The sequence below is a fragment of the Mytilus edulis genome, chromosome 1 (genome assembly GCF_963676685.1).
Source record: "Mytilus edulis chromosome 1, xbMytEdul2.2, whole genome shotgun sequence".
Lineage (NCBI taxonomy): Eukaryota > Metazoa > Mollusca > Bivalvia > Mytilida > Mytilidae > Mytilus > Mytilus edulis.
Window position 1 is genome coordinate 110,111,496 of NC_092344.1, and position 25,127 is coordinate 110,136,622.

General features: G+C 31.3%; 1 protein-coding gene across 1 annotated transcript; it reads left to right on the forward strand.

Moving 5' to 3' along the window:
- The first annotated feature begins 939 nt into the window (after positions 1–939).
- LOC139517768 (regulator of MON1-CCZ1 complex-like) lies at positions 940–23,256 on the forward strand. The gene is made up of 21 exons (XM_071309158.1): positions 940–1,092; positions 2,994–3,070; positions 5,480–5,564; positions 6,830–6,892; positions 9,149–9,235; positions 11,365–11,436; positions 12,113–12,181; positions 12,877–12,980; positions 13,710–13,796; positions 14,244–14,349; positions 15,000–15,111; positions 15,324–15,371; positions 15,600–15,653; positions 16,199–16,257; positions 16,786–16,959; positions 17,396–17,494; positions 18,591–18,668; positions 19,471–19,644; positions 21,017–21,087; positions 22,536–22,690; positions 23,024–23,256. Exons 1-21 carry the CDS (start codon positions 982–984, stop codon positions 23,098–23,100), a joined length of 1,962 nt encoding a protein of 653 aa, XP_071165259.1. The 5' UTR covers positions 940–981; the 3' UTR covers positions 23,101–23,256.
- The last annotated feature ends 1,871 nt before the right edge of the window (positions 23,257–25,127 follow it).

Here is a 25,127-nt window from a genome sequence, read left to right on the forward strand (position 1 = left end):
CGGTTTTAAATGAGCTTTTTGTAGATCAATGCTATTTTCTATATATTGTATTACTATCAGATATATTGTCATGGTCCAGTGACTTTGAAATGATAAGCAATGTTGTATGTGCTGTTAATCAGATTGTCTTTTTTATGACCCATTTATGGGCATTATGTTTTCTGGTCTTTGCATCCATTTGTTCGTTTGTTCGTCTGTCCTGCTTCAGGTTAAACATTTTGGTCGAGGTAGTTTTTGATGAAGTTGAAATCCAATCAACTTGAAACTTAGTAAACATGTTCTTTCTAATTTTAATGCCAAATTAGAGATTTCATCCCATTTTCACGGTTGACTGAACATAGAAAATGATAGTGCAGATGGGGCATCCGTGTACTTGGGACACATTCTTGTTTTAAATTGTATTTCAACATATCTCTGTGTCAATAGGTTTTTTTTCTATTGCAAATAAGAAACATAAAATGATAGGGGACACTTTTTTTGGCAGGGTGCCTTTCTAGAGTTATGTCACTTTATGACTTTTTTATTCCACTCTAACTTAAGTTAGCATTCTGAAATTATTATGATCTGAGATTACTATAACGTTATAGTAGTCTTAGTTATGATACTCCACTCACACATAAAAGCTAAGAACCATAACAGATCATAACAGGCAGATAGAGTAAGAATTAGGAAGTTATTTATATGATAGAATATATTCATTTGTATTGTGTCCTATACCATGTTATTTTATTATTATCTATTTAATTGTCAGGATATGCATTTACAAAATCCTTCTTCTCTCCCCTGCCCGCCCAAATCTTATTATTCTCATCTTAATTAACCTTACTTTAAATTGTTCAAAGAAAACACAAATAAAATGTGTATGATAAACAGTACTATTTAAATAAAGGATAGAGATGTCTGTTCGAACGCACCTGTAATAGACTTTCGGAATCTCTCTTGACTTTTGGTGAAGACAGTGAAAACAGAAGAGATGCAAAAATGGCACAACAAAACGATGGGTGTTTTTACATCGAACTTTGTAAAAACCCTATTCGATTCGACCCAGTTGATAAAGTCACAAACGTATTCTATGACGACGCTAATAGACAGGTGAATGTACAACCACAGGCACTAGACGTTCTGTCAATAGCATGAAAATATTGGCAATGGGAAGAAAATAGTGTCCATATATATATATTATATATATGGACACTATTTTCTTCCCATTGCCAATATTTTCATGCTATTGACAGAACGTCTAGTGCCTGTGGTACAACTAGAATGTTGTCTTTGAAGGCCACACACTCTGATTTGTCATAGCTTAGAAAATGACTTTGTAACTTCATTTGAATCCCTTCATTTCAACACTTGTCTGCAAGGCTTCAGAGACATATTTTTGTGTACACATTTGTATATGTGTCTGGTACCTTGATTCAGTGTTGTTTCAACCAATGACAGTCTTGTCTACCCTTTGTCATTGAAATCATGTTTTTATTTCAAACTTTCCATTTAGTCGCACCGAAGTCATGGCAAAATATTCAGTTTGTTGATCATGGCCAAACCGCCATTATCCTGTCAGGTTGGGATTTGCTTATTTTACGTAAACATGGTAATGTGTTAATAGTTTAAATGATAGAAGAATTCTAAATTTGTGCTCTTTTGCGTATATTTCCTGTTAGAAAGTTCATTTATGTTATAAGGTCTCGATAAGAATCCATTGTTCAATGATGTCATATATCATATACACAGATTGACCCAGGTCCTAAAAAACTTGATATTGGTGTATATAAATTGCTATTTTGGAATCTGTGACACTATTGTGATGTCAGAATTTTACAGTAACCTTTGTGATGTCCAGTAATTGCGGACAAATTGTGTTTAGGTATATTTTGACGTCTGAAGGCTATTTTTTTTTTGCTGTGATGCCACATGAACATCATGAAGGCGATTGTAAGCTTACTTTTCTGGAGGACTACATTGATACCTCAACCTTTCACTTTACAGAACCTACCATATTAATTGATGATTTGTTCTCATTCTGATCATTCGTGAAATATTTGCTACTGGACTAAAGCAAACAACAATCAATCTATCAATCCTTTTATTTATACTTGTACTAAGTATGGATATAAGAAGATGTTGTACATGTATGAGTGCAAAAGGGACTGTATTGTGGAAAAAAATATTACTTTAGTTATGTTGTCTTTGCCATCAACCATTGTCAACAGATGATATTAGTAAATATTATGAATGTTTTACAAGGACAACAGAAGCCAGAAAGAATACCCTTTATTTATATGTCAAATAACTTAATACAATGTACATGAAATGGATAACAGAAATCCCTGACATTCAACATTGTGTATTCAATCTTTTTTTCTAACTACAGAACAAACTCCTTCACCTAACTCAAATTCCTCAGAATAAATAGATTTCAAAGACAAAACAACAACAATAACACATGGTTCAGATAGCCTTACTTTGTACAGGCTCTAATGTGGTGGGGTGAAACAGTGTTGCATACACACAAACCACCCCTTTATCTATGTAGATTCTTGACCATATGTTGTAAAACTAAAACACATATCGTAATAAAAACTGCTCACATCAAAAACCAACAGGATGACCTCTTGCTAAGAATTAAAAAAAGCCATAACATAATTTGGAAAGATGAGTCAGGTTGAATGTCTATTTGTATACTAGTACATGTAATAGATAACTCTGTCTGAATTTGTTTATATGTGACCACTTACAAGGAAATAAAAAGCCTGGACATAACTTGAAAAGCTGGAACAAATATTAATTGAATACCTATTTGTAGGATTACACATGGTCTTCTTCAAAGAGATAACCTTTAATTTTTTACATGCAAAATAATGATTGATCAGAGGCAAAAGAACATAGAATTTATATTACACTATGAATTAAAACATTTTGTTTATATCTCACAAAAAAAAAGGGAAAGGGGGTTAATTGATTTTTTTCCATTGAGTGATTTATGTATGTTGTAGGTATTTGCAGTACGTTCCTGTGGAGCTATGGGGGTGGTGGTTAAAGGACCAAACGATAGCAACTCTCTTACTTTCAGGTTGTACATTTGTACCGTACATTATATTTGAAAGAAATTTGAAATTATGATTTAATTTGCTAATTTTATATACATGTATTGTTATTCAAATTATTGTCTGATAAGATCATCACTTGTCTGAATTTGCTATCCAATACATACATGAAGCAAAACTTTATCCTGCAATATACCAGAAGATAAGTGCTTAACCATGTTAACTTACTGTTCTTTATTTTGAAAGTCACTAACATTTTTGTCTTGTTCTGAACATGACGAGCAATTTGAGAAATATAACTTCAAGAATGACCAACTTATCTAATCAGATAAGGACAAGGTAGGATAAGGCCTGATTTTGGCCTCCCTATTTTCTAATTTTTATATTTTTGCGGTCGTATATTGGTATCACGTCGTCGTCAGCGTCATCCAAAGACGGATGGTTTCCGGATAATAACTTTAGTATAAGTAAATAGAAATCAATAAAATTTTACCACAATGTTTGTAACCTCAAAGGGAAGGTTGGGATTGATCTTTAGGGTTATGGTCCCATCGGTTTAGGAATTAGGGGCCCAAAACATACATTTATCTAGTTTCAGGTCAATAAGTTGTGTATAAGTATTTCAATTACCCTGAAATTGTACCACAATGTTCATACCATTAATTAGAAGGTTGGGATATATTTTAAGGGTTATGGGGCAAACAGTCTAGGAATTATTGGCCAAAAACAAGCATTTTTGAAGTTTTGGGGTAATAACATGTTTAACTGTATGGATCTCTCTGACATTGTACCACAAGGTTCCATATAAAGAAGGGAAGGCTTGGTGTCAGTTTGGAGTTTATATCCCTGAATATTTAGGAATAAGGGGCCCAAAAAGAATCATTTTTGTAGTTTACAGACAATAGCTTGTGTTGAAGGGTATGAATCTCTCTGAAATTATACTACAAGGTTTCTTACTACAAAGGAAAGGCTGGAATTGAGTTTGGGGTTCTTGCTCCAAGGAGGGTTTCAATAAGTGAGGGGCCAAAAAAGGGGCCCAAATAAGCATTTTTGTAATTTTCAGCCAATAACTTGTGTTTAAGTGTATAAATCTCTTTAAAATTATATCACAAGTTTCCATACTACAAAGGGATGGTTATAGGGGGTAATGGATCAAATCATTAAGCAATTAGGCACAAAAAAAGGGGAAACAAGGGTTTTTCTGGTTAAAGGACAATTTAAAAGCAGTGTTAGGGAGGTAATCCAATTCCAATTAAAATTTAAAGATTACTGTTATATATATGTTTGATTACTTGATTACCTCCCTTACACTGCTTGAAAATCATGTTAAAGGAAGTCATAATTGTCTTGAGATATATAGCTGTAAATTTATTTTTAAAAGTTACTGTTAATTAATATTAATTTTAACCATGACTGTAAGTTATTTTAAATTTTAATACTTTATGATGTATTTAAATGAGTAGTTATTGTTGCCAACTTAATTAGAAATTTGAATTGAGATTATTTTTGAAGTAAGGGATTGGGGGAGGTGAAAAAAAATGGGGAGGGGTGAGGGGTAAATATTTTTTTTTAGGGGATTTATATTCAACAGCATAGTGTATTGCTCAAAAGCAAAAAAAAAATTCTCACATTCATTCTGTATCAGAAACCTTTGCTGTTTCAACTATTTAATCACAATCCAAATTCAGAGCTGTATCTTGCTTGAATGTTGTGTCCATACTTGCCCCAACTGTTCAGTGTTTTGGAAAGCTACTTATTATGTTAAAATATTCCCTCAGGTTTGAAGTTTGTTTGGATTAAGTTCAAAACCACTAATTGTTGCAACCTGGTGAGGTGAAGGAGGTAAACTTTCTGTTATTATTTAAAATTGTAATTATTATTCACTTTGCAGGTGTTCAGTAGAGATATTTTAGTTTTAAAGTGCCTGCGCCAACGTGACCCAGGAATTTTTTTATTCAAATGTTATAAGAAATGTTTTTGCTGTCTAAATCGCCATAATTTTCTCCGGGTCACGTAGGTGCACGATATTAAATTTTAAGAAACAATGGCCAAAAATCGTAATTCTTCCTTCTATTGGCGTTTTTGATGCCCTTTTACCCCCCTCACCTCACCATTTTTCTAAAATTAATAGTTTTGAAGTTCATCCAAACAACTTTCAAACCTAAGGGAGTAATTTAATGTGATAAGTAGCTTTCCCAAACAAAATTTGAAAAATGAGAAAATAGGGGGGCAAAAAACGTGCCTTATCTTAACTTGTCCTTTGGTTTGATGTCAATTTGACAGCTCATTTCTTGTCTTAGTTTTATTGTACGCTTATTTGAAACCCTTTGTTAAGATGGCTTTATGTTATACAACAGAAAAAACATATTATATACATAAATGTACACATGATGGTTCATATTTTAACAATATTTAAAATAATCTTGTTTTCACAGAATGGAAAGCAGAGGAGATGTTTTATCTATAAAATTTTCTGGGGACAAAAGAATTCTAGGTGTACAAAGATCACAAAAATCAGTTGTAAGTACTATTAATTATATTCGTTCTATGATTGATGCTTCAGTGCAGTATTATGAATGATATATATGTACTTGTATAATACAGAAAATGCTTATATGTTTTCCTTTATCAAATGTCGATTTCTTCAAGCAAATAAATAGAGTATGGTTAGATACATGTATAGGAATGCAAAAAAATTGTCTGAAATAAAGAATTCCTTTTAAATAGAATATTTAATTAGAATCTCTACATTTGTATATACAGTGACAAAAATGAAAGTTTAAGACTGGTCTGCATTCCCTCCTAAACATTGAAGTAATTGGGTAATTTCTTTATAAAAGTCTTTAATTGATGCAGATATTAAGCATGGCTTGGACAAAACTTTTCTGGAATCGCCTCAGTTAGTTAACAAAATAGGTAAAGAAAAGTGTAAAGATTTATATTTCAGGAGGTAGAAAGAATATCTAGATGCTTTATATCTAGTATGCAGATAGATTATGTTACAATATTTCCATCTGTCATGTGTCCATTGTCCTTGCCTTCTTTTTCATGGTTCAGTGACTGCTTTAAAAAAAATGAGTTTATTGTCATTTGAATTTCTTACTTATTACTAGTAATAGGATAACTTTATTTGGTTGTATATGGGTTCCTTACAATGTCTACATGTCCGTCAGTCAATGTGAACCGTTCACCTGACCTTGACCTTGATTTCATGAATCAGTGATCAAAGTGAAAGTTACATGATTAGGTCTGTTTCTCAAATGCTATAAGCAGAAGGTCAACTATATGTGGTGTATGGTATGATTGTCATGGGTACATGCCATTCTTGTAAGTTTAATCTGACCTTGGCCTCAATTGTGCACTTCTGTAGTTTAGTTATAGGATTGGATCTGTTCCCTTTTAACGATATACATGTACATTATTGACCAACAATGTTTGTTATGCCTGTAGGTTGTAAGGAGTCAAAATACTTCTGATACATAGTATATAACTTATTTGGCTTTGAAATCATGTTAATCCTTGGGATGACTGTCTCAAGTTTTACCTTAGAAATTATACATGTAATATTAAAAAAAAATACTTTGTACTGGATTTGATTACATAAATATGTAAAAAAAAAAAAAAGAGTTCATTGTCCTTTAAAATAATTCATATATTACACCTGGCAAGACAATAATAATTCATATATTACACCTGGCAAGACAATTATTGTGTCAAATCTTCTTTTATGTTCACAATTTTTAACAGTAAAATCTGTGGTACCTTATACCTTATACTACTTTCAGGAATTTATAAATTTTTCACCTGATGGAACAACCGATCAGTTAGAATACTCACAGACATGTAAGGTAAGCGGTTAACAGGTCTAACTATTATTGTTTTCCTGTACACAATGTAATGATACCATAACTCACTTTTTATACACTCTAGAAAATATATAAAGTATAATCCTGTTACTGTACCTGTTCCATATTTTTGTACAATTTTGATGTGAAATTTGCCTGAACTAAACATTTTTAACATGAGATTTTTTTATGAATTAGGTGTTGTGTTAACTTAAGTTAAATTACTTAATGTTTGCAATCTTTTATAACTGTTTAAACAATGTGAAATTAAATAAAACATTTTCAATGGTGGTGTTTAACCCTGATGAGGGTCTCACATTGTCTCTAAACTTTTCCCAAAACATAGCTTACTTTTAAGCTCTGAAAGGTCCAAAGGACCAGTATGAGCTATTGTAATCACTTGTTGTCCTTTGTTCTTCAACTTTAACAAAAATATTCACCTCTGATACAACTCTGCAAAAAGGAACCAACTCTTGTTTTAGCAATCTCACATAACAACCACCATGGCTGCAAAGGCTTAAAATAAAACACAGGGGTAAAATTCCAGTATTTTCAATCATCTTGACAATAGTAAGCTGAAGTCTCTTTTCGCCTGTCAACCAACATTGTCGCCAAGGCTTAAACAGATTATACTGTCCTAAGTCAGGAATCTGATGTACAGTAGTTGTCGTTTGTTTATTTAATATATACGTGTTTCTCGTTTCTCGTTTTGTTTATATAGATTAGACCGTTGGTTTTCCCGTTTGAATAGTTTTACACTAGTAATTTTGGGGCCCTTTATAGCTTGTTGTTCGGTGTGAGCCAAGGCTCCGTGTTGAAGGCCGTACTTTAACCTATAATGGTTTACTTTTTAAATTGTTATTTGTATGGAGAGTTGTCTCATTGGCACTCACACCACATCTTCCTATATCTATATATTATTCTCTTATATCATAAATTCTTTATTGGAAGAGTAAACTGACAGGGGCAAAAAAGTTGGATCTATCCATAATCCATATTTAGTAAAAAAAAATCAGACGACTCCTGATTTGAGTAATTAACCCTGAGGTACAATTTTTACATATTTTTTTTATGATAATGATCATCAAAGAATTCTTTTTTTAACTCAACATTCATTTCTGCTCAATTAAGTATAAATCCTGTGTAAGGGTGCTTATGATGAAGTGTATTTGTATTACAGGTTTATGAATTTGTAAGTGACATTTGACTCAATTATTAAAAAAAAATCCAAAGAGAAATTTCTTGTCATGTGAAAGCATATACTATCATTGAATTGCCAGTGGGACTTTGTTAGATGGCCAAAGAGACAGTTTACTAAAAACAAAAAATATGACAATATTACTAACATTTTAGTTTGATCAATTTCTTAAAACAATAACCCATATTTATATTACATGCATGTGCATGATCAGCTCTGATGTGGGATTTTTACTTTGCACAACATTTCCTATTTGAATTTGCATTTTTCTGTGACCACTAAATATAATGTAAAAACTTCTATTGGTTTATATAGGATTAGTATTACAAAAATTGAATGAACTAATTCAGAAGTTAAGTCAACTTCTGTCATGGTAAAAAGATTTGTGCACTCTTAGTATAATGATAAATCACCAATAACTTCTTGAACAATCAGCAACTACTGAATCTCCTATAATGCATCATACTATTTGACACAGTAAAAACAATCTTTGCCATTTGAAAAACAAAGCTAAGATGTATATCAGAAATTTCAGATATTTATCATCCTGTGTTGCTAAGATATAGAAAGAAAACTATTTCAGAATGAGTACCCACAAGTGGAATGTTTTTAAATCCTGGACGTTTGTGAATTTATAAATATTCCATGTACTTACAAGTGGTTTCTCAAATGCCATATATTTGATATTTAAATTTTCTTTTTTATAAAGTTATTTTTCAAGTTATGCTGAACAGTTGAGAATTAAAAAAATAATTCATGTAAGACTGATTTATTGTAACTTTTTTGTTTATTTTACCAATTTGTAGACTTTGTATTAATTGAAATTTTTATCTCAAACATACCAGCAGCATTTATTAAATAGGTGGTTATTTACAATCTCTATTTTTAATGATTTTTTTTTAACATAGAACAAAAAGAAAAACTGCATATTGAAATGGCCCTTCTTCAATCACTTTCCATAACGAATATCATGTCTACAGTATGGTTTTGTCTAGCTCCATTTTGTAGGGCAGGTCTACAATTATTTCTACAGTATGTATGTGTCTAGTTTTGTTTTGTAGGGTAGGTCTACAATTATTAATGGATTTGTGTGGACAGCAATTAATGAAATATGTTTTATAACAGATCATGGAATAGAATTTTACCAGGTAATCAGTCAGAGCTCAGACATAAACAAGTCTATTTTTGTTTTTGACTTCAAGAAGTCAAAACATGTATTTATTATAAAAATGTAGTTTCAATTTTAGACTTATCTAAGTCAGAAAATGACAGACTTGTTTAGGTCTATTCATGTTGATGAAAAATCTTAATGTTACTTTGTGGCCAAACTACACCACCTATGACAGCAAAAACATGGATGAGAGTTCACAAGGACTTGAGCTATCTATATTTAATTATCTAATTGAACATCCTTACTAAACAAAGATGTTTGATCTCATTAAGTGTGATTCCAGGTGGTTGCATTGTAAGGTTAATTAACATTATCTCCGATTTTTTAGACTCTCATTCATATTTTTCTATAGAAGACAAAGCATTGTCTTTCAATGTTGTCATTATTTGATTTAGATGCATGACCTTTTTATAAATATGCGTGGGTCTTGAAGTTAACCAATTTTGTTACTTATCGACTTGTAGGAGTCGATATTTGCAACTTTTTGATTCTGGTCAATTATTTCTTGCTTAACAATATTTGACTTATTTAAGTCAATATTTGTCTTACATTAAAGGGAGACAAATCCTAAAACTTACAAATTCAGACCTCTATGAGTCAAAAGCAGATTCAGACTCATTTATGTCTGAGCTCTGACTGGTAATTAAAGCAAAGATATAAATTAACAGGTTAGTGTTGCATTTGACATTCCTTCAGACAGAATAAAGGTCTTAAGTTCATAAGATATCTCTTGGCAAAACGTAGTGATAATAATACTAAATTGTACATGATTTTAATCAAATGAGCAAAACGAGCCCCTTGGAGCCTTTAGTTATGATATGTTCTTTAAGGTATTTTTTTTGGTCCACTGATAGAAAAGAGGAGGTTACAAATCTTAATAATCTATACTAGTTAAACCATGGCACATATTCATGTGCCAGACCCAAGTCAGATACCTTGTCAGTCGTTGTCTTATAACTTGGGTGTTTTATTATTTTGAAAATTTGGGGTTGATGGCATATCTTTTATTATTATACCTTACATAATTCTATTGGGTGACACGTTATCATGTGACGTAGATTAATTCAGTTAATTTTCATTTAATCGCCAGGAAGGATGAATTACCCTTGAAATTTACACCAGCGGTGAATAAACCTATTATTCACCGGCGGTTAACCTTCTAGATTTGTACACAAGTTATCTTCCATGAAAATGACGTCACAGATGTAAATGAACAATATGTCAGCATTCAGGTTACACTTGATGCCCATTGAGAAAGGAAGAATAATTACACTTGATGCCCATTGAGAAAGGAAGAATAAGACTTTGGACATGAATCTAGTGCCAAAAGCCAATGCTATCTCTTATAAATGGTCCTTTTCAGGGAGATTCTTCCTTTGGTGAATATTTCGAGAAGTTCTAGACCTCAAATGTATTTTCAAACATCAGCTTGTGTTTGTTACTAAATATCTAATGAATATACATTTAGTAAGTATTCAAAAGGCCCTTCAACTGTTAGTTCGGTAATATAAAACAATTGTGGCCCCTTAGAATCTATGAATATCCAAAATTGTCAACTATTAAAAGTTATTTCACTGAACGCCCTCAGTGAAATAACCTTTTCGTGTTGACAATTTTGGATATTCACCTTTTCAACGGGTCATAATTGTATATTGTTTCTGTCATCTTTTATAGACACAGGACAATTTTGAATTTGGCATTTTATAAACCCCTTTGTATTGCCTGTGTGTTGCCTTCTGGGTATTTTGTTTTCTCATTAGTTTGCTGTCTGATTAATGTTTAACCCACATTTACTTTTATATACCATTGTGTTAAATGAAGTGGATGTAAGCAATTATAGGTAAAAGTCCAGCCTTCAACATTGAACAATGGGAAAAACCAATACTGTATGGTTTGTTAAAAAAGGCTCTGACATGAAAAACATGAAACAATTCAATTGAGAAAACTAACATCCTAATTTATAACAAAACAATTTACAGCTGTGTAGCTAAGGGTGAGATGGATATTTGCTAGTTTATTAGCATTATATTAAAAAAAGGTATGTTGCAAAAACAATTTTTTTCAGTCTGTTAAATATTCAATAAGACGTTTGAATTTACTTTATAGGTAACTCCTGAACGACGGACACTCAAGTGTTTAAAGACTATAAATGTTAGTGTTGTATGGCATAAATGGCTGGTAAGTTTAGAATATGTATGATTTTGTTGATTTTGTTGATCAAACCCCTCTCAAACTCCCTAAATAATAAATTTATTTTATTGTGTCCTCATGAATAATATTCTGAAGTGTTATTACAGGAACAAAACCACAAGGTCTTGTGCTTTGAGGTTATGTTCTTGTTTTGGTGCTCAGGTATCAAACAGGTTAATACATTTTAGAAGTCATGACAAATAGATATAATCTTACAACTGCATTTTTCTCAAAACAGAAATTCTTTCCACCTGAGTGTAATTTTACAATTTATTAGGCACAAAAGTTAAACGTTATTATATAAAAATAATTTAATTTTGGATGTAACGCGTCCTCTGATTGGCTGACATTATTTTGTTATCAGCCCATAGACATAATTTAGTCATGTGATCGTGACGTAATCAACGTTTTTTGATGGTTTTCTACGGTTGTGATGGAATTTAGAATTAAATTATAAGAAATGACTGTTATATTTTTTCTGTCTATTGGAAATAACATAAAAAATGTGGTGCACACTGTTAAATAACCCGCTACACGCGTTATTCAGTGCGCACCACATTTTTAATGTTATTTCTTCATGGACAGAAAAAATATTACAGTCATTTCTTAATTAAAACATGATATTAACCTTGATACAGTTCACACAATGTTTTTGTTATTGTAGGCTGAAAGCAATTTACTGTTGATTGCCTCTGGTAGTCTTAGCAACACATTGAATCCTTTTTATTTTCGAGTAAGTATATATTTAGTTTTAAGAATTTGGAAAAGTTTTCAATGATAATATATTTATCCTCATATCGTTTTAAGACATTTTTTATACATGTAATATTTGAAATAATGCTAAAGAAGTGTTGTTGTAACTGTCTGTTATGACTGGCAAAAAGATTGCAAATATTGGGAAGGATCAACAACATTTAGAGAATTCTTCTGGATTGAAAATTGAGTTTTTATAAGAACTGTATAAGACAGACCAAAATTCACCTTTTATTTCATATTTGAATGTTAAAAATAAATCAAAGTCTTATACATGTACATGTATATGTGCACTTGTATACAGTTAATTTCTACCCGACACATATAAATAAATCAAAGTCTTTTACATGTATATGTATATGTGCACTTGTATACGGTTATAGTCTTGTACAAGTACATGTATATGTGCACTTGTATACGGTTAATTTCTATCCGACACATATCATATATTTCATAAAAGAAATCTACCTGCTGTGATTATTGTGGGTTGGATTGAATGTACCGGTAATATTTTGGCGATTCATTGCAGTGGTTATAAAGAGGTCTATTCATGACAAATATGAAATTGATCTCTGATGGTGAGATAAAGACCATACATTTTTATAGGTATCTAGTATTCAGGCTGTAGTGATAACAAACTATTTGATCACATGACTTACATGTATTGATTTACAGGCAGGATCTGTGATTAAATTGCCCAAGTTTGAAGTGGATCTTCCAGTTGTTCCAAAACAGACAAAACCTAATTTAATGGAAAGAGATGTTTCTATGGCAACTATGTAAGTAATTTTGACTTACAGTTACCGCTTATTGATATTCATGTCCAAAGTAAAAAACCACATCAGTGGTTGTCCATAGTTATATCTGTATGTTTATTGTCAATTAGGGACTTTAGTGTTGATGGCAGTTCTTAATTGTGATGCTTGGAGGCTTAGTCTCAGGAGGATAGAAGTCAAGAATTTATTATTTTTTGTGTATTATTTAGCAATGCGTCATTTAAAATTAAAGGTCAGCAGTCAAATGTCAATAATCAAGGTGACAGCACGATATAGAAGATTCCTTCTTGTAGTTGAACTACAGGATCAAGGGCTACTTAAATCTTCAGGTAACTTTTCCTCCTGCTTTTTCCTGAAATGCTTGAATCTTTTTTAACTTGCAAGTTCAGAATCCAAAGGTCAAGATCATAAGAAAAATTTAGAGACCCCATAAAAATACAATTTGAGTCACATTTTTATCAATCATTGTCCAATGCATGACAATAATGAAAGCATGAATCCTATAGAATTTAAAAGTAAATAGTCAAAGCCAGGTAAGATTTCATGCACAGAAGAGCTAAAGTATCTTCATGATAATCAAACATCCTCCAGAAATTTGCAATGGGGAAAGCTTGAATCTATCCAATGAAAGACAGAACAGTCTGAGATATTTAGGCATTGGAGTAAAACTTGTAGTATCTAATAGCTGTTATATTATAACCTTTTCTGAATATGATTAATTTCTACTTTTAGATATAACCAGTTGTATATTGTAATACTCAGACATCAACCAAGACCTGGATCACAAGGCGCTGAAATTGTATTGTACCAAATATCAAGGTATTTTAATTGGTTTACATGCATATAGTTCAGCATGCAATAGTCAATCCATCATAAATAAATTAATGTCATACAGCAGAATGCATACAGGCATACAGCAGAATGGGTACAGGAAAAAAGAAGTATTTTAACTCACTATTGCTGTCATATGAATTTTTTTTGTTGCTCTGTTCAACTCAGCAGTTGGAATTTAATGTCATGCCTCAATTACATCATGGCCGTATGTGAAACATATAAAAAAATATAATGATGGTGGTGACTGTTCTCTCATTATAAAAAGATCAAGATTTCAGATGGTACTAGATAGAGACCAGTATAAAGATGGTGGATTGATTGATTGTTTTATGGTTAACATCTAGTGGCAACTATTTCATGCATATTCAGGTTGAGAAAAAATCTGCCAAATGGGGCAACATTTAATTTAAATGTGTAATTATTTAATTTTAGGGACACACCAGCACGTAAAACAGATGTTTTAAGATTAGATATGAGTGGAAGATTTGCTATAAATGTTTCTGATAATTTAATAGTGGTACATCATCAAGCTTCTAAGGTATGATATTTGAATTTCTCTTATGTTTGTGGCCTGTGATCTATTTCTTGAATGAAGAACTATATCTCATATCACACTGCATGTTTGAAGTCAACAAAAAGATTTAAAATGTTGGATGTTTAAGTTTGACATCAGAACAGGACATGTGACGTCATACTGAAATGCGCAAAAGACTAGATCAACAATTCAGGGAATTTTTAATTTAACACAATGAAAGTATTGACCATAATAGGTTTAACAACTTGTGAAAATTGGATATTGCTTGATATCTACTCTCGTTATTTAATTTGGATAATAATGATAAACTCACCAAAGGCTTGTTTATTAATATATTGAAATTAAAAAACTCCAGTTGATATCAAATGATATCCAATTCTCACTCAATATGAAACCTTTTTTCATCTTTCCTAATTGTTACTTTATGATAGATATCAAGTCAAGGATATAGCATCCTCAGAAATGTTATATGTGTACAGCATGTACAATCTAAATGCAATGTAAAAAAAAACTAAAAGATATTTAAAACAAAGCAAGCTTTATTTTATCTTATTATAACTTCAATGCCTTGAGTAAGCATGAAATATTTCTTGCGAAAATATTTTTTTTAATTAAACAGTAATGAATCATAAATGCATATCTGTATTTTGTAGACATCTGTAATATTTGATATCCAATTGGAAACAGAAACAGATGGTTTTGCCAAATATCATTATCCTGTTGTATCACCACTGCCTCTTAAACCATTTAAGTTACTTTTACCTTGTAAGTATGGTTTTATAATCATAATGTGCTTTACATTTAAGATAAAAGAAAAAAAATTGCTCTTTCAAATTCAATGAAAAAAATACTGGTTTAATAAGTTAATTTTTTTACTGCTGTTTCATTTGTTCCAAGATTCAAATATATTCTATTCAACTGTCATAGTGCAAAATTGATATTTTCCAATGATAAATTGTATGTAATTGTCTTTACAGCTCTTTGTGTTCAAGAAAATAAAATGATGGAGTACAATTGTGAATTATGTATCCTTTGAAAGGAAATTTCATTTAACGGAAGGTAATACATTGTTAACCCTGATTTCATTGTTCTCCCTTTGTTTCACATACAGGCCTAGGTCAGATTTTTTTTATCTTTTGACTCAAGCTATATTTTTCAAAAGGGTGAAGCACAGAGTGTATCATGAACCTTTGACCTCTAGTGTTATTTGATATGTTATATATCAGTCATGTATATCCTTAACTGTTGACCAGATTCAGCTAACTGGATAGTGTTTCAGCCAAATATTGTAATTGATGCTAAATTAGGTAAATATGATATTACCTCATAGTAGATAAAAAGTATGTTTAGTGTTTCAGCCAATTATTGTTATTGATGCTAAATTAGATAATATCAGTAGATCAAAAGTAAATACATTTACTAATTAAAAAATATCTAACAATCTGATAAAAAGACGCTCAAAGAGAAAAGCTAATTAGTGTATAACATGTACTTTTCAAAGATACATGGAAGCAGTTATAATTAGAAAGACTTAGATAGAAATAAGAAAAATACATTTAAGGTTGACTTTTCTTTATCCCCCTTAATTTTAACGATACCACGCATCAACTGCTTCAGGGTCTTGGTTCACTATTTATACAGTTTTCCTGGCAGAAAAAAAATGTTTAGTTCTTTAACATTTATTTCAATGTATGTGGTAAACCATGACAAAGGCAAACCACTAACTACTGGGAAGTTAAAAATAAGCTTTAGAAAATCATGACTTGTTCAAAAGTGCTTACTATTGGATGGACACAAAATCATGCTAATTGACTGCGAAAATGATAAGAATGACAACTTATATCATTTACAGGATGTTTGTGGTATGTAGAGTTGAAGTTAGAACCTTTAGTCACCATGATACCTGACAAGGTATGTATGTAGATATCTACAGGGTCAATCTATTCAATTAAAGATTTTGAAATAAATGACAATGCTTAGCTTATGGGTTAAAAGTTTCCAAAATGACCAATCTGATAAATGAATGCAAAAAGGTAATTGAAAATAATAGCAGAAAAAGATGCAATTATATTTTTTAATTAAAAAATCATTGATAATTCTGTGTCTTATGAATTACTATGGGGTTCTCAGATTATGACTTTTAATTTGACTGACAAGAACACTGTAATAATATATGAAAAAGTTGTCAAAATATCAATAATACATAAAGCTTATATTTGTCTCAAATACAGTTTCCATGATAGAGATATTTCATATTCTGGTAATAAATAAAACTAATAAGGTTGCAAACCCAACTAGGTCTCCACGCTTATACTGATATCAAGAAATATTTTATGACCAATTTCTTGACACCTATTTACTATATTTTAATTTGTAATCTGTAATTGGCAAAGTTGATAACAATGGATCAATCTTTGACAGTTGTCTCATTTTTTACAGAGTCGTCTGATGAAACTTTTACTACTAAGAAAAGATAGTAAATCAGTAATATTATCTGTATGTCGAGAAATGTTAAAACCAGGGCAACAGGCCGATTTGTCTACCATAGCCAAAATATTAGACATGCTGAATAAAGTTTACCAACAACATTTAGAAAAAGAGGTGCTAATACTGGTAGGTTGGATAATATGTATGTTTACAGTTTATGTGCTAACATGTTTTAATTTGAAATTGATTTTTAATATGTTAACTTTTGAAATTTTTTGAAATGTAAAACAAAATTATATATATATATAATGCCACGCTAGTGCGTTCAGTCAGGATCAGTGAACAGCAAAATCTGGTTAAAACCCCTATACTTTTTAATTTACATCATAATACCAATTAAACAATTAGAACCTTTACCAATTAAGCAATAAAAGAAGATTTAAAGGACAATTCCTTCATTTGTTTGCTTAGTGTAAACAGTATTACAAAAAATGTACCATAAAGACTGGGATTGAAAAATAACATCTAGTAGCAGAATATAAAAGCTCAAAACCATAAAAACTGCCATTGCTCGAAGTATTGAATATGAATAATACATATTGCATACATTTGTACTTTATAGGCTGGTGAGATTCCTGGTACTGATTTTAACCATGCACAAGTTATAGTAGACCAGTCAGAAATGTATACTCATGTATTCTCAGAATTTGAAGATAATCAGGTATTCTAATGCAATTATTTTGTAACAATTGTTTTGATTGGATTACAGCAAGCGTAAAATTCTCTATCTCCTTGTCTGTAACTAAGGAAGCCGACATTTTGAATTTCGGAATGTATTAACATGTTATTTCTACAATAATAAACAAAAAACTCACTTGTTGCGCCTAAAAATCTTCTTTTTATCAAATTTTATTACATTCTGAAGCGACACAGAAGCCAGAAAAAGCCCTGTGTTTATGTTTGACGGCGGAAGCATACCTATGACGTCACGTAGTGTAGGGACCAAAGAAGATAACATCTTTTCGCGGAGTTTTCTTTTATGAAGATTTTACACTGGAATAATGATTGAAATTTAATTATGAACTTGTTTTGCATTAGAATAGAGATAACTGTATTGTATTTGAAGCTTTTCGGACGTCCATAGGTAGTTTTACTGTCGCAAATACCCGTTTACCTGTCTCCGCTCCGCGTCGCCAGGTAAACTAAATTTGCGACAGTAAAACTACCGATGGACGTCCTTAAAGCTTCAAATACAATACAGTTATCTCTTAATTGTACAATGAGGATTAGCTATTTTTTAAACTTAAAAAGATTAGGTAATTTAAAAAGAGAACACAGGTACATTTTACATGGGCAGTTGAATTATTTTTAAGAATAATACTAATATCAATGAAAACAATGGCAATCGTATCCCTCAGAGCAATCATGCTCTTTGAGTATAAGGATACAATTTGTTAAACTTGCAATTCATAAGTTTAAGCAAGAGAGGCGAAAGATACCAAAGTGATATTCAAACTCATTCATTGAAAACATACTGATAATGCTTTGGAAAAAAATGTCTATTTCCTTCTGACAAATTGACTGTTAGTGGTTTTGACTGTTCAATTTATCTCCTGAAGCATTCATGTTAATGCCCTTCAGACAATGTTGACTGTAAGGGTTTTTGAAGGTTCTATTAACTGTCTGAATCATTCCTGTCGCCTCTAAAAACTATATTAAATTTAAGCTCAGTGTTTAATGGTTTTCCAATGTTCTCACAATAATAAAGGTTCATTCTAGGATTTACCTTATACTGACTTGTACTTTTTTCGTTTCAGGAAATAAAATATAAGTTTAAAGTAGCAGTATTGATAGAATATATAAGATCTTTGAGCCAATGTAACATTCCTGTTCAGGTAAGTACCAGGGGATGGTAGAAATAGTGTACACCATCAGAAAGTTCAGTTTACATAATCCTGCTTAATATGTAATGTTAAAAAGATGTGGTATGATTGCAAATGAGACAACTCTTCACAAGAGACCAAATGACACAGAAATTAACAAATATAGGTCATCTAACAGCTTTCAACAATGAGCAAAGCCCTTACCACATAGCTATAAAATGAGCTGTTTGAGGGCCTTAATGTTGTTTGATCAATTTAATAAATAGGTTTTGAGAAAAATATAATAATATATGTGACATATATGATGCTATATGGAATATTACACAGATCTTAGGAAAGTACTAAGATTTGAGACTGTACACAGATTTGAGGTTTACATATATTTTAAGGGGCATTTGCTATGATTTAGCAGAAAAACATAACATTGATTTTGTTTTTGTTTCAAGCATTATTACAGCATGATAATAATAATTTGTTATAAGCAGCCAGTTGGTTAAATTTTATAAAACTTAGCTAAAAAACATGACTGATATATCAATGTCTTACATTATGACATTATTTAAAAATAATTTGACCTCATTTGTCCATATGCATGCATCCTTTGATAAATGAAATTTAAGTAATTTTGGTAGCTATTTCTTCTTTGAAGTTCATGAAAACTACTTATGGGTGTTATTGTTTAGTAGGGATTATCATTTTTTTAACTCAAAATGAGACTAGTCATGATATAACCAATAGTATTGCACAGTAATCATGCAAAATGTGCTTGGAATAAATCTAATTGATTTTGTAAATATTTATTTTTTATTTTCAGCATTACCTGTATGAATTAATCATCAACATTTTAGTGAGAAATAATTGTTTTTACCAACTGCATCAGTTTTTACAGTACCATGTGTTAGCCGATTCTAAACCATTAGCTTGTTTGATGTTGTCTTTAGAACATGTATATGCTCCAGCTCATCAGTTAGCTCTAGACATGTTAAAGGTCAGTCTTTTTATATTTATCTCTATTTGACTCTGCACTTCACAAGATAAATATTTGAATGTAAAAACTTTGAAATATTAAGCGAAATATTTAGCAGACAACAACATACATATGAACCTCCCGACGGGAGTACAATCATCCTGTTTTCAGGGGTCTCTTCCTGTCCTCCCGTTTAGGAGAAAAAAATCCCGTGTATGAAATATTTTATGAATGGAAATTTTCTGCCGCCATTTTTTATAATTTGTTAGGTAGTACTACGGGTGTAACTGACACCTGTGTTAAATTTTACCTGTAAATCAAAGGAGATATATAATTATATGGCTTCACTTGACAGCTTCGGTGTCAAACATACTGGTAATCAACGATGTTTACCTCTAACAAACTGCCGATGTGTAATAAAAACTGTGTATTGGCAGATAATAGAAATTGATTTTGGTTACTTCCCTTTGATTTATCCTGTTTTAAGTTATTATTGTTTAAATAAAGTAAATTGTAAGAAGAATACAAAGGATATATATGAGGGCCCTCATGGGGTTTTTGATTATGTGATTACTTGGCCGTTTTTTTAATGATTATTTGATTATTTAGCCAAATATTTCATGATTATTTGATTACCTAGGACTGTATTTTTAGTTTATGATTATTTGATTACTAAAGATAAGCAAATATTTAATGATTATGTGATTATATTGGCAAAAAAATGGTGATTATGTGATTATTAGGACCCCCCCATGAGGGGCCTCATATATTTTTATCAAACAGTCATAAAAGGATGGTAATTAAATGATTTAAATGACTTGGGACAAAATAGAAACATGAATTTAAAAATTATTTGAGGAATATAGACTTCTTTTCAAGGCTTAAATTGAAGTTTATATAGAAAATCTGACATTTGATTTTAATTTGATACCATTTGTTCACTTATTTGTGATTTTAACTTGCCTATAATAGTTACCAATGACAAGGAGAAACTAGTCTTCAATACAACTCTATACACAAAGAGACGGTCATAATGTGTAATTTACAAGCAGTCAACAACAATTACCTAAAACAAAACAAGAAACAGCAGACTCTTCTTAAATTTTTTTATTAACAATGTGATATCATTCAAATAGAAAGGCTACAATGATACTATAAACACATTGCATTCTGATAGAAAGTTGAAGAAAAAACACTCTTAAAGACAATTTCTACATCATACAGTTGCATTTACGACAAAATTTATGTCTATAAAAAACCTTCTGATCTGAGTCTCCTGACCAAAATTTCCCAATCTCCTGATCTGAGTTTCACAGTCCATCACATGTATGCAACAAGCTAAATGCCATGTTATATTAAATAATGAACGATTGTATTTTACATTTTTTTTTAGAGAGTATCAACAGCAAATGAAGAAATAATTGAGGTTCTATTATCAAAACATCAGTTACTGCCTGCTGTAAGGTAGGTTCAACCAAATATATACAGACATATTATCTCCAGTCATGTCATCAATATGTTGATCTGAAACACCTAGTGGGTACATTGTTTGTGTCATGTCTAGATCCAACCACTATTCATCAACCATTACTCAAACTTTGCACACACATTGACAATGTGTACCTCCTATTTTAGAGAGATTCATTCATTCTTTTCTAGTTTTCTGTTTGTTTACCTTTATAGTCATATTTGTTGTTGAATGTTGAAAAGGTTCCTTTTTTATTTTGTGTCTTGTTGTTTTTCCCCAGATTTTCATTGATATACTTCAGACTTTGCATTTGCAATCAAATGTGGATTTTTTTTCCAAAACATTGTCGAAATAATTTTTACAGACTTTTTGAATAAATAAATGTTCTAAAACTGTTTTTTTGCTTTTATGAAATATACTGGAGCTCTGCTAGTCTTCTTTTTAATCACTGTTTAAGACAGAGATATAGCTTAAATGTAATTTATTTTGCCAAAATAAACCTAAACGCCATACAAATCTTAAATATGTTGATAATGTTCTTCTAGCTAGCAAGTTATTCTCAGATTTTCATTAAGCTGTAATATGCATGTCTTTTGATTTGACAAATATATGACAATTGACAAAATTGATGAATATCACAATCAGCAGCTTTAGTTTGATGGAACATGTATGAATTTCAAAATCGGTATCAAGCAGTATACCTCTAAAAGTATGAAGAGCCATTGGAGTCAAAAATAACATTTGCAGTAGAGGCCCTTGCATGATAAGGGTTAAGTATGGTAGCATTTCTTTTGAAAAATGTAATTTAATGAAACAAGAATGTGTCCATAGTACACGGATGCCCCACTTGCACTATCATTTTCTATGTTAAGTGGACCATGAAATTGGGGTAAAAACTCTTATTTGGCATTTAAATTAGAAAGATCATACCATAGGGAACATATATACTAAGTTTAGAGTTGATTGGACTTCAACTTCATCCAAAACTACCATGACCCAAAACTTTAACCTGAAACTTGCACTATCATTTTCTATTTTTAGTGGACCATGAAATTGTGGTAAAAACTCTAATTTGGCATTAAAATTATAAAGATCATATCATAGGGAACATATATACTAAGTTTAGAGTTGATTGGACTTCAACTTCATCCAAAACTACCTTGACCAAAACTTTAACCTGAAGTAGGACGAACGGACGGATGGACAAACAGATGGACGGTCGTACAGACCAGAAAACATAATGCCCCTCTACTATCGTAGGTGGGGCATAAAAATATCTGTAAAAATAAAATTGAGTAGGGAATTGGGAATTTGTAATAGAGGCAACAACCCAACCAAAGAGCCGAAAACAGCTGAAGTTAATTTATCAATTTCCTTTTTAAATGAAGTAAGTTTTAGTCTAAGATATATGTATGTATTTGATGTAGAAATATATATTTTTCAGGTTTATTAGAAGTGTTGGGATAGTAGATACTGTATCAGCTAGGAAATTTTTAGAAGCAGCAATGAACACAGATGATTCAATGTTATTTTATACAGTGTTTAAATTTTTTGAACAAAGAAACATCAGATTAAGACAAAATCCTAGATTTCCTGCAGGTAAGTAGTCATGTTATTGATGTTACCTTGAAGAAAGAAAAAAACAGAAAAAAGGTAATTTGAATACCTTCCTTGCATACATTAACTCTTAAGTACCTTTATGGTATATTGTAGTATACTCTGTAACACTGGAAATATCAATAACCTTAACTAACAAAAGTTACAACATATAATTCCAAAGAATCCTGAACCTGAACAATTCACCACATAATGAATTATAAGTAATAGAATAATATGTTTTTTATTATTCTAAAAATAAATGTATTGTGTCATTGCTATAGTTTATTAATGAGTATTAAACTCATTTAATTAAATATCATTATTTGATTACAGGTGAACATTGTGAAGAATATGTGAAACATTTTGAAGGATTATTTGGTACAGATGCACTTGCTTCGTTGGCAGCATAATAATGATGTTATTACAATGACCTTGGATATTACAATGACCTTGGATATATTCTGTGCAATACTTTGTTAGTTATCTACACATACTTAACACTTGTTAACATGACAATGAAGTTAATTTATACTGTGATAATATTTTTAATAAAATAGAACAAAAAATATTTGGCCCAGTCATTTAAATGTATGTTTATATTGCCATTGCATTCACGAATTGTCACTCTTCTTTCAATGTAAATCATTTCCTATGAAATAGTACAGACAGAGAATAAGGGTTAGAACCATTGAGGCAGAGAGGAAGGATAAGAGTTTTGGGGGACAGAGAATAAGGGTTAGAACCATTGAGGCAGAGAGGAAGGATGAGAGTTTGGGGGACAGAGAATAAGGGTTAGAACCATTGAGGCAGAGAGGAAGGATGAGAGTTTTGGGGGACAGAGAATAAAGGTTAGACCCATTGAGGCAGAGAGGAAGGATGAGAGTTTTGGGGGACAGGGAATAAGGGTTAGAACCATTGAGGCAAAGAGGAAGGATGAGAGTTTTGGGGGACAGAGAATAAGATCTGAAAATGAATGAAAAAAAACACAGTTGAAGGTCTTTCTACCTTACTTATGATAATTAAGGTTTAAAAGATCTTTTATAAAGATATGCTACTACTACATGGTCTTTCACACCATACAGATATGTCAAAACTTTTTTTTTTATTTGATAAAGTAACCATTGTTTACAAAAGAGACCACACATTGAAAATGTATAACCTCTTTTACTTATCATTGAATTCATACTGAAAGTCTGTATTATGAAGGGTTTACTACAAGTATCACATAAAATAAATATTTCAATGTTCTACGAAATTGAGTCCATGGTCATGTGAACCCTGCCAGACAGACATGTACACCTTACAATCATTCCATACACCAAATATAGTTGACCTATTGCTTATCATATTTGTTAACCCCCTCCTCAATCCTGCCTGGTACTCTACACTGGTATGATGAAGTTATATCTACAAAAAGCTTTTAATACAGTTGATCATTCTATTTATGTTAAAAAAAACTACAAATAATAGGTGTTTAATCATCAGGGAGCTACCATTTGATTTTTTGCGGGGGTCAAGGAAAAAAAAAATGGCAGGACAGGAGTTCTGAGTTATAAAAAAAAAGGCAGGATGAGCAACTAAGCATAAAAATGACAAGTTCTGTAAAAAAAAGTCACGATAAACTAAACAAAAAAGGCAGGACTGAATAGAGTGTAAAATAAAAAGGAAGGACAGATATTACAATTATAAACAAGAATGTGTCCAAAGTACACGGATGCCCCACTCACATTATCATTTTCCATGTTCAATGGACCGTGAAATTGGGTAAAAAATCTAATTTGGCCTTGAAAAACTAGAGGCTCTAAAGAGCCTGTGTCGCTCACCTTGGTTTATGTGAATATTAAACAATGGACAAAGATGGATTCATGACAAAATAGTGTTTTGGTGATGGTGATGTGTTTGTAGATCTTACTTCACTAAACATTCTTGCTGCTTACAATTATCTCTATCTATAACAGTACTTGAAAATCTTAAATTGTTAAAAATTGACTATGAAGGGCAATAACTCCTTAGGGGGTCAATTGACTATTTTGGTCATACTGACTTATTTTTAGTTCTTACTTTGCTGTACATTATTGCTGTTTACAGTTTATCTCTATCTATAATAATATTCAAGATAATAACAAAACAACAGCAAAATTTCCTCAAAATAACCAATTCAGGGGCAGCAACCTAACAACCGATTATCAAATTCATCTGAAAATTCATGGGCAGATAGATCGTGACCTGATCAACAATTTTACTTCCTGTCAGATTTGCTCTTAATGCTTTGGTTTTTGAGTTATAAGCCAAAAACTGCATTTTACCCCCATGTTCTATTTTTAGCCATGGTGGCCATCTTGGTTTGTTGGCCGAGTCACTGGACACATTTTGTTAACTAGATACCCCAATGATGATTATGGCTAAGTTTGGTTAAATTTGGCCCTGTAGTTTCAGA

Excerpts from the sequence above, each read along its gene's own strand:
- LOC139517768 (XM_071309158.1), top strand. The coding sequence starts at position 982 with ATGGCACAACAAAACGATGGGTGTTTTTACATCGAACTTTGTAAAAAC. Across the intron at positions 12,981-13,709 it reads GATGTTTCTATGGCAACTAT|ATATAACCAGTTGTATATTG; the intron begins GTAAGTAATTTT and ends TTCTACTTTTAG. Across the intron at positions 15,112-15,323 it reads ATTTAAGTTACTTTTACCTT|CTCTTTGTGTTCAAGAAAAT; the intron begins GTAAGTATGGTT and ends TTGTCTTTACAG.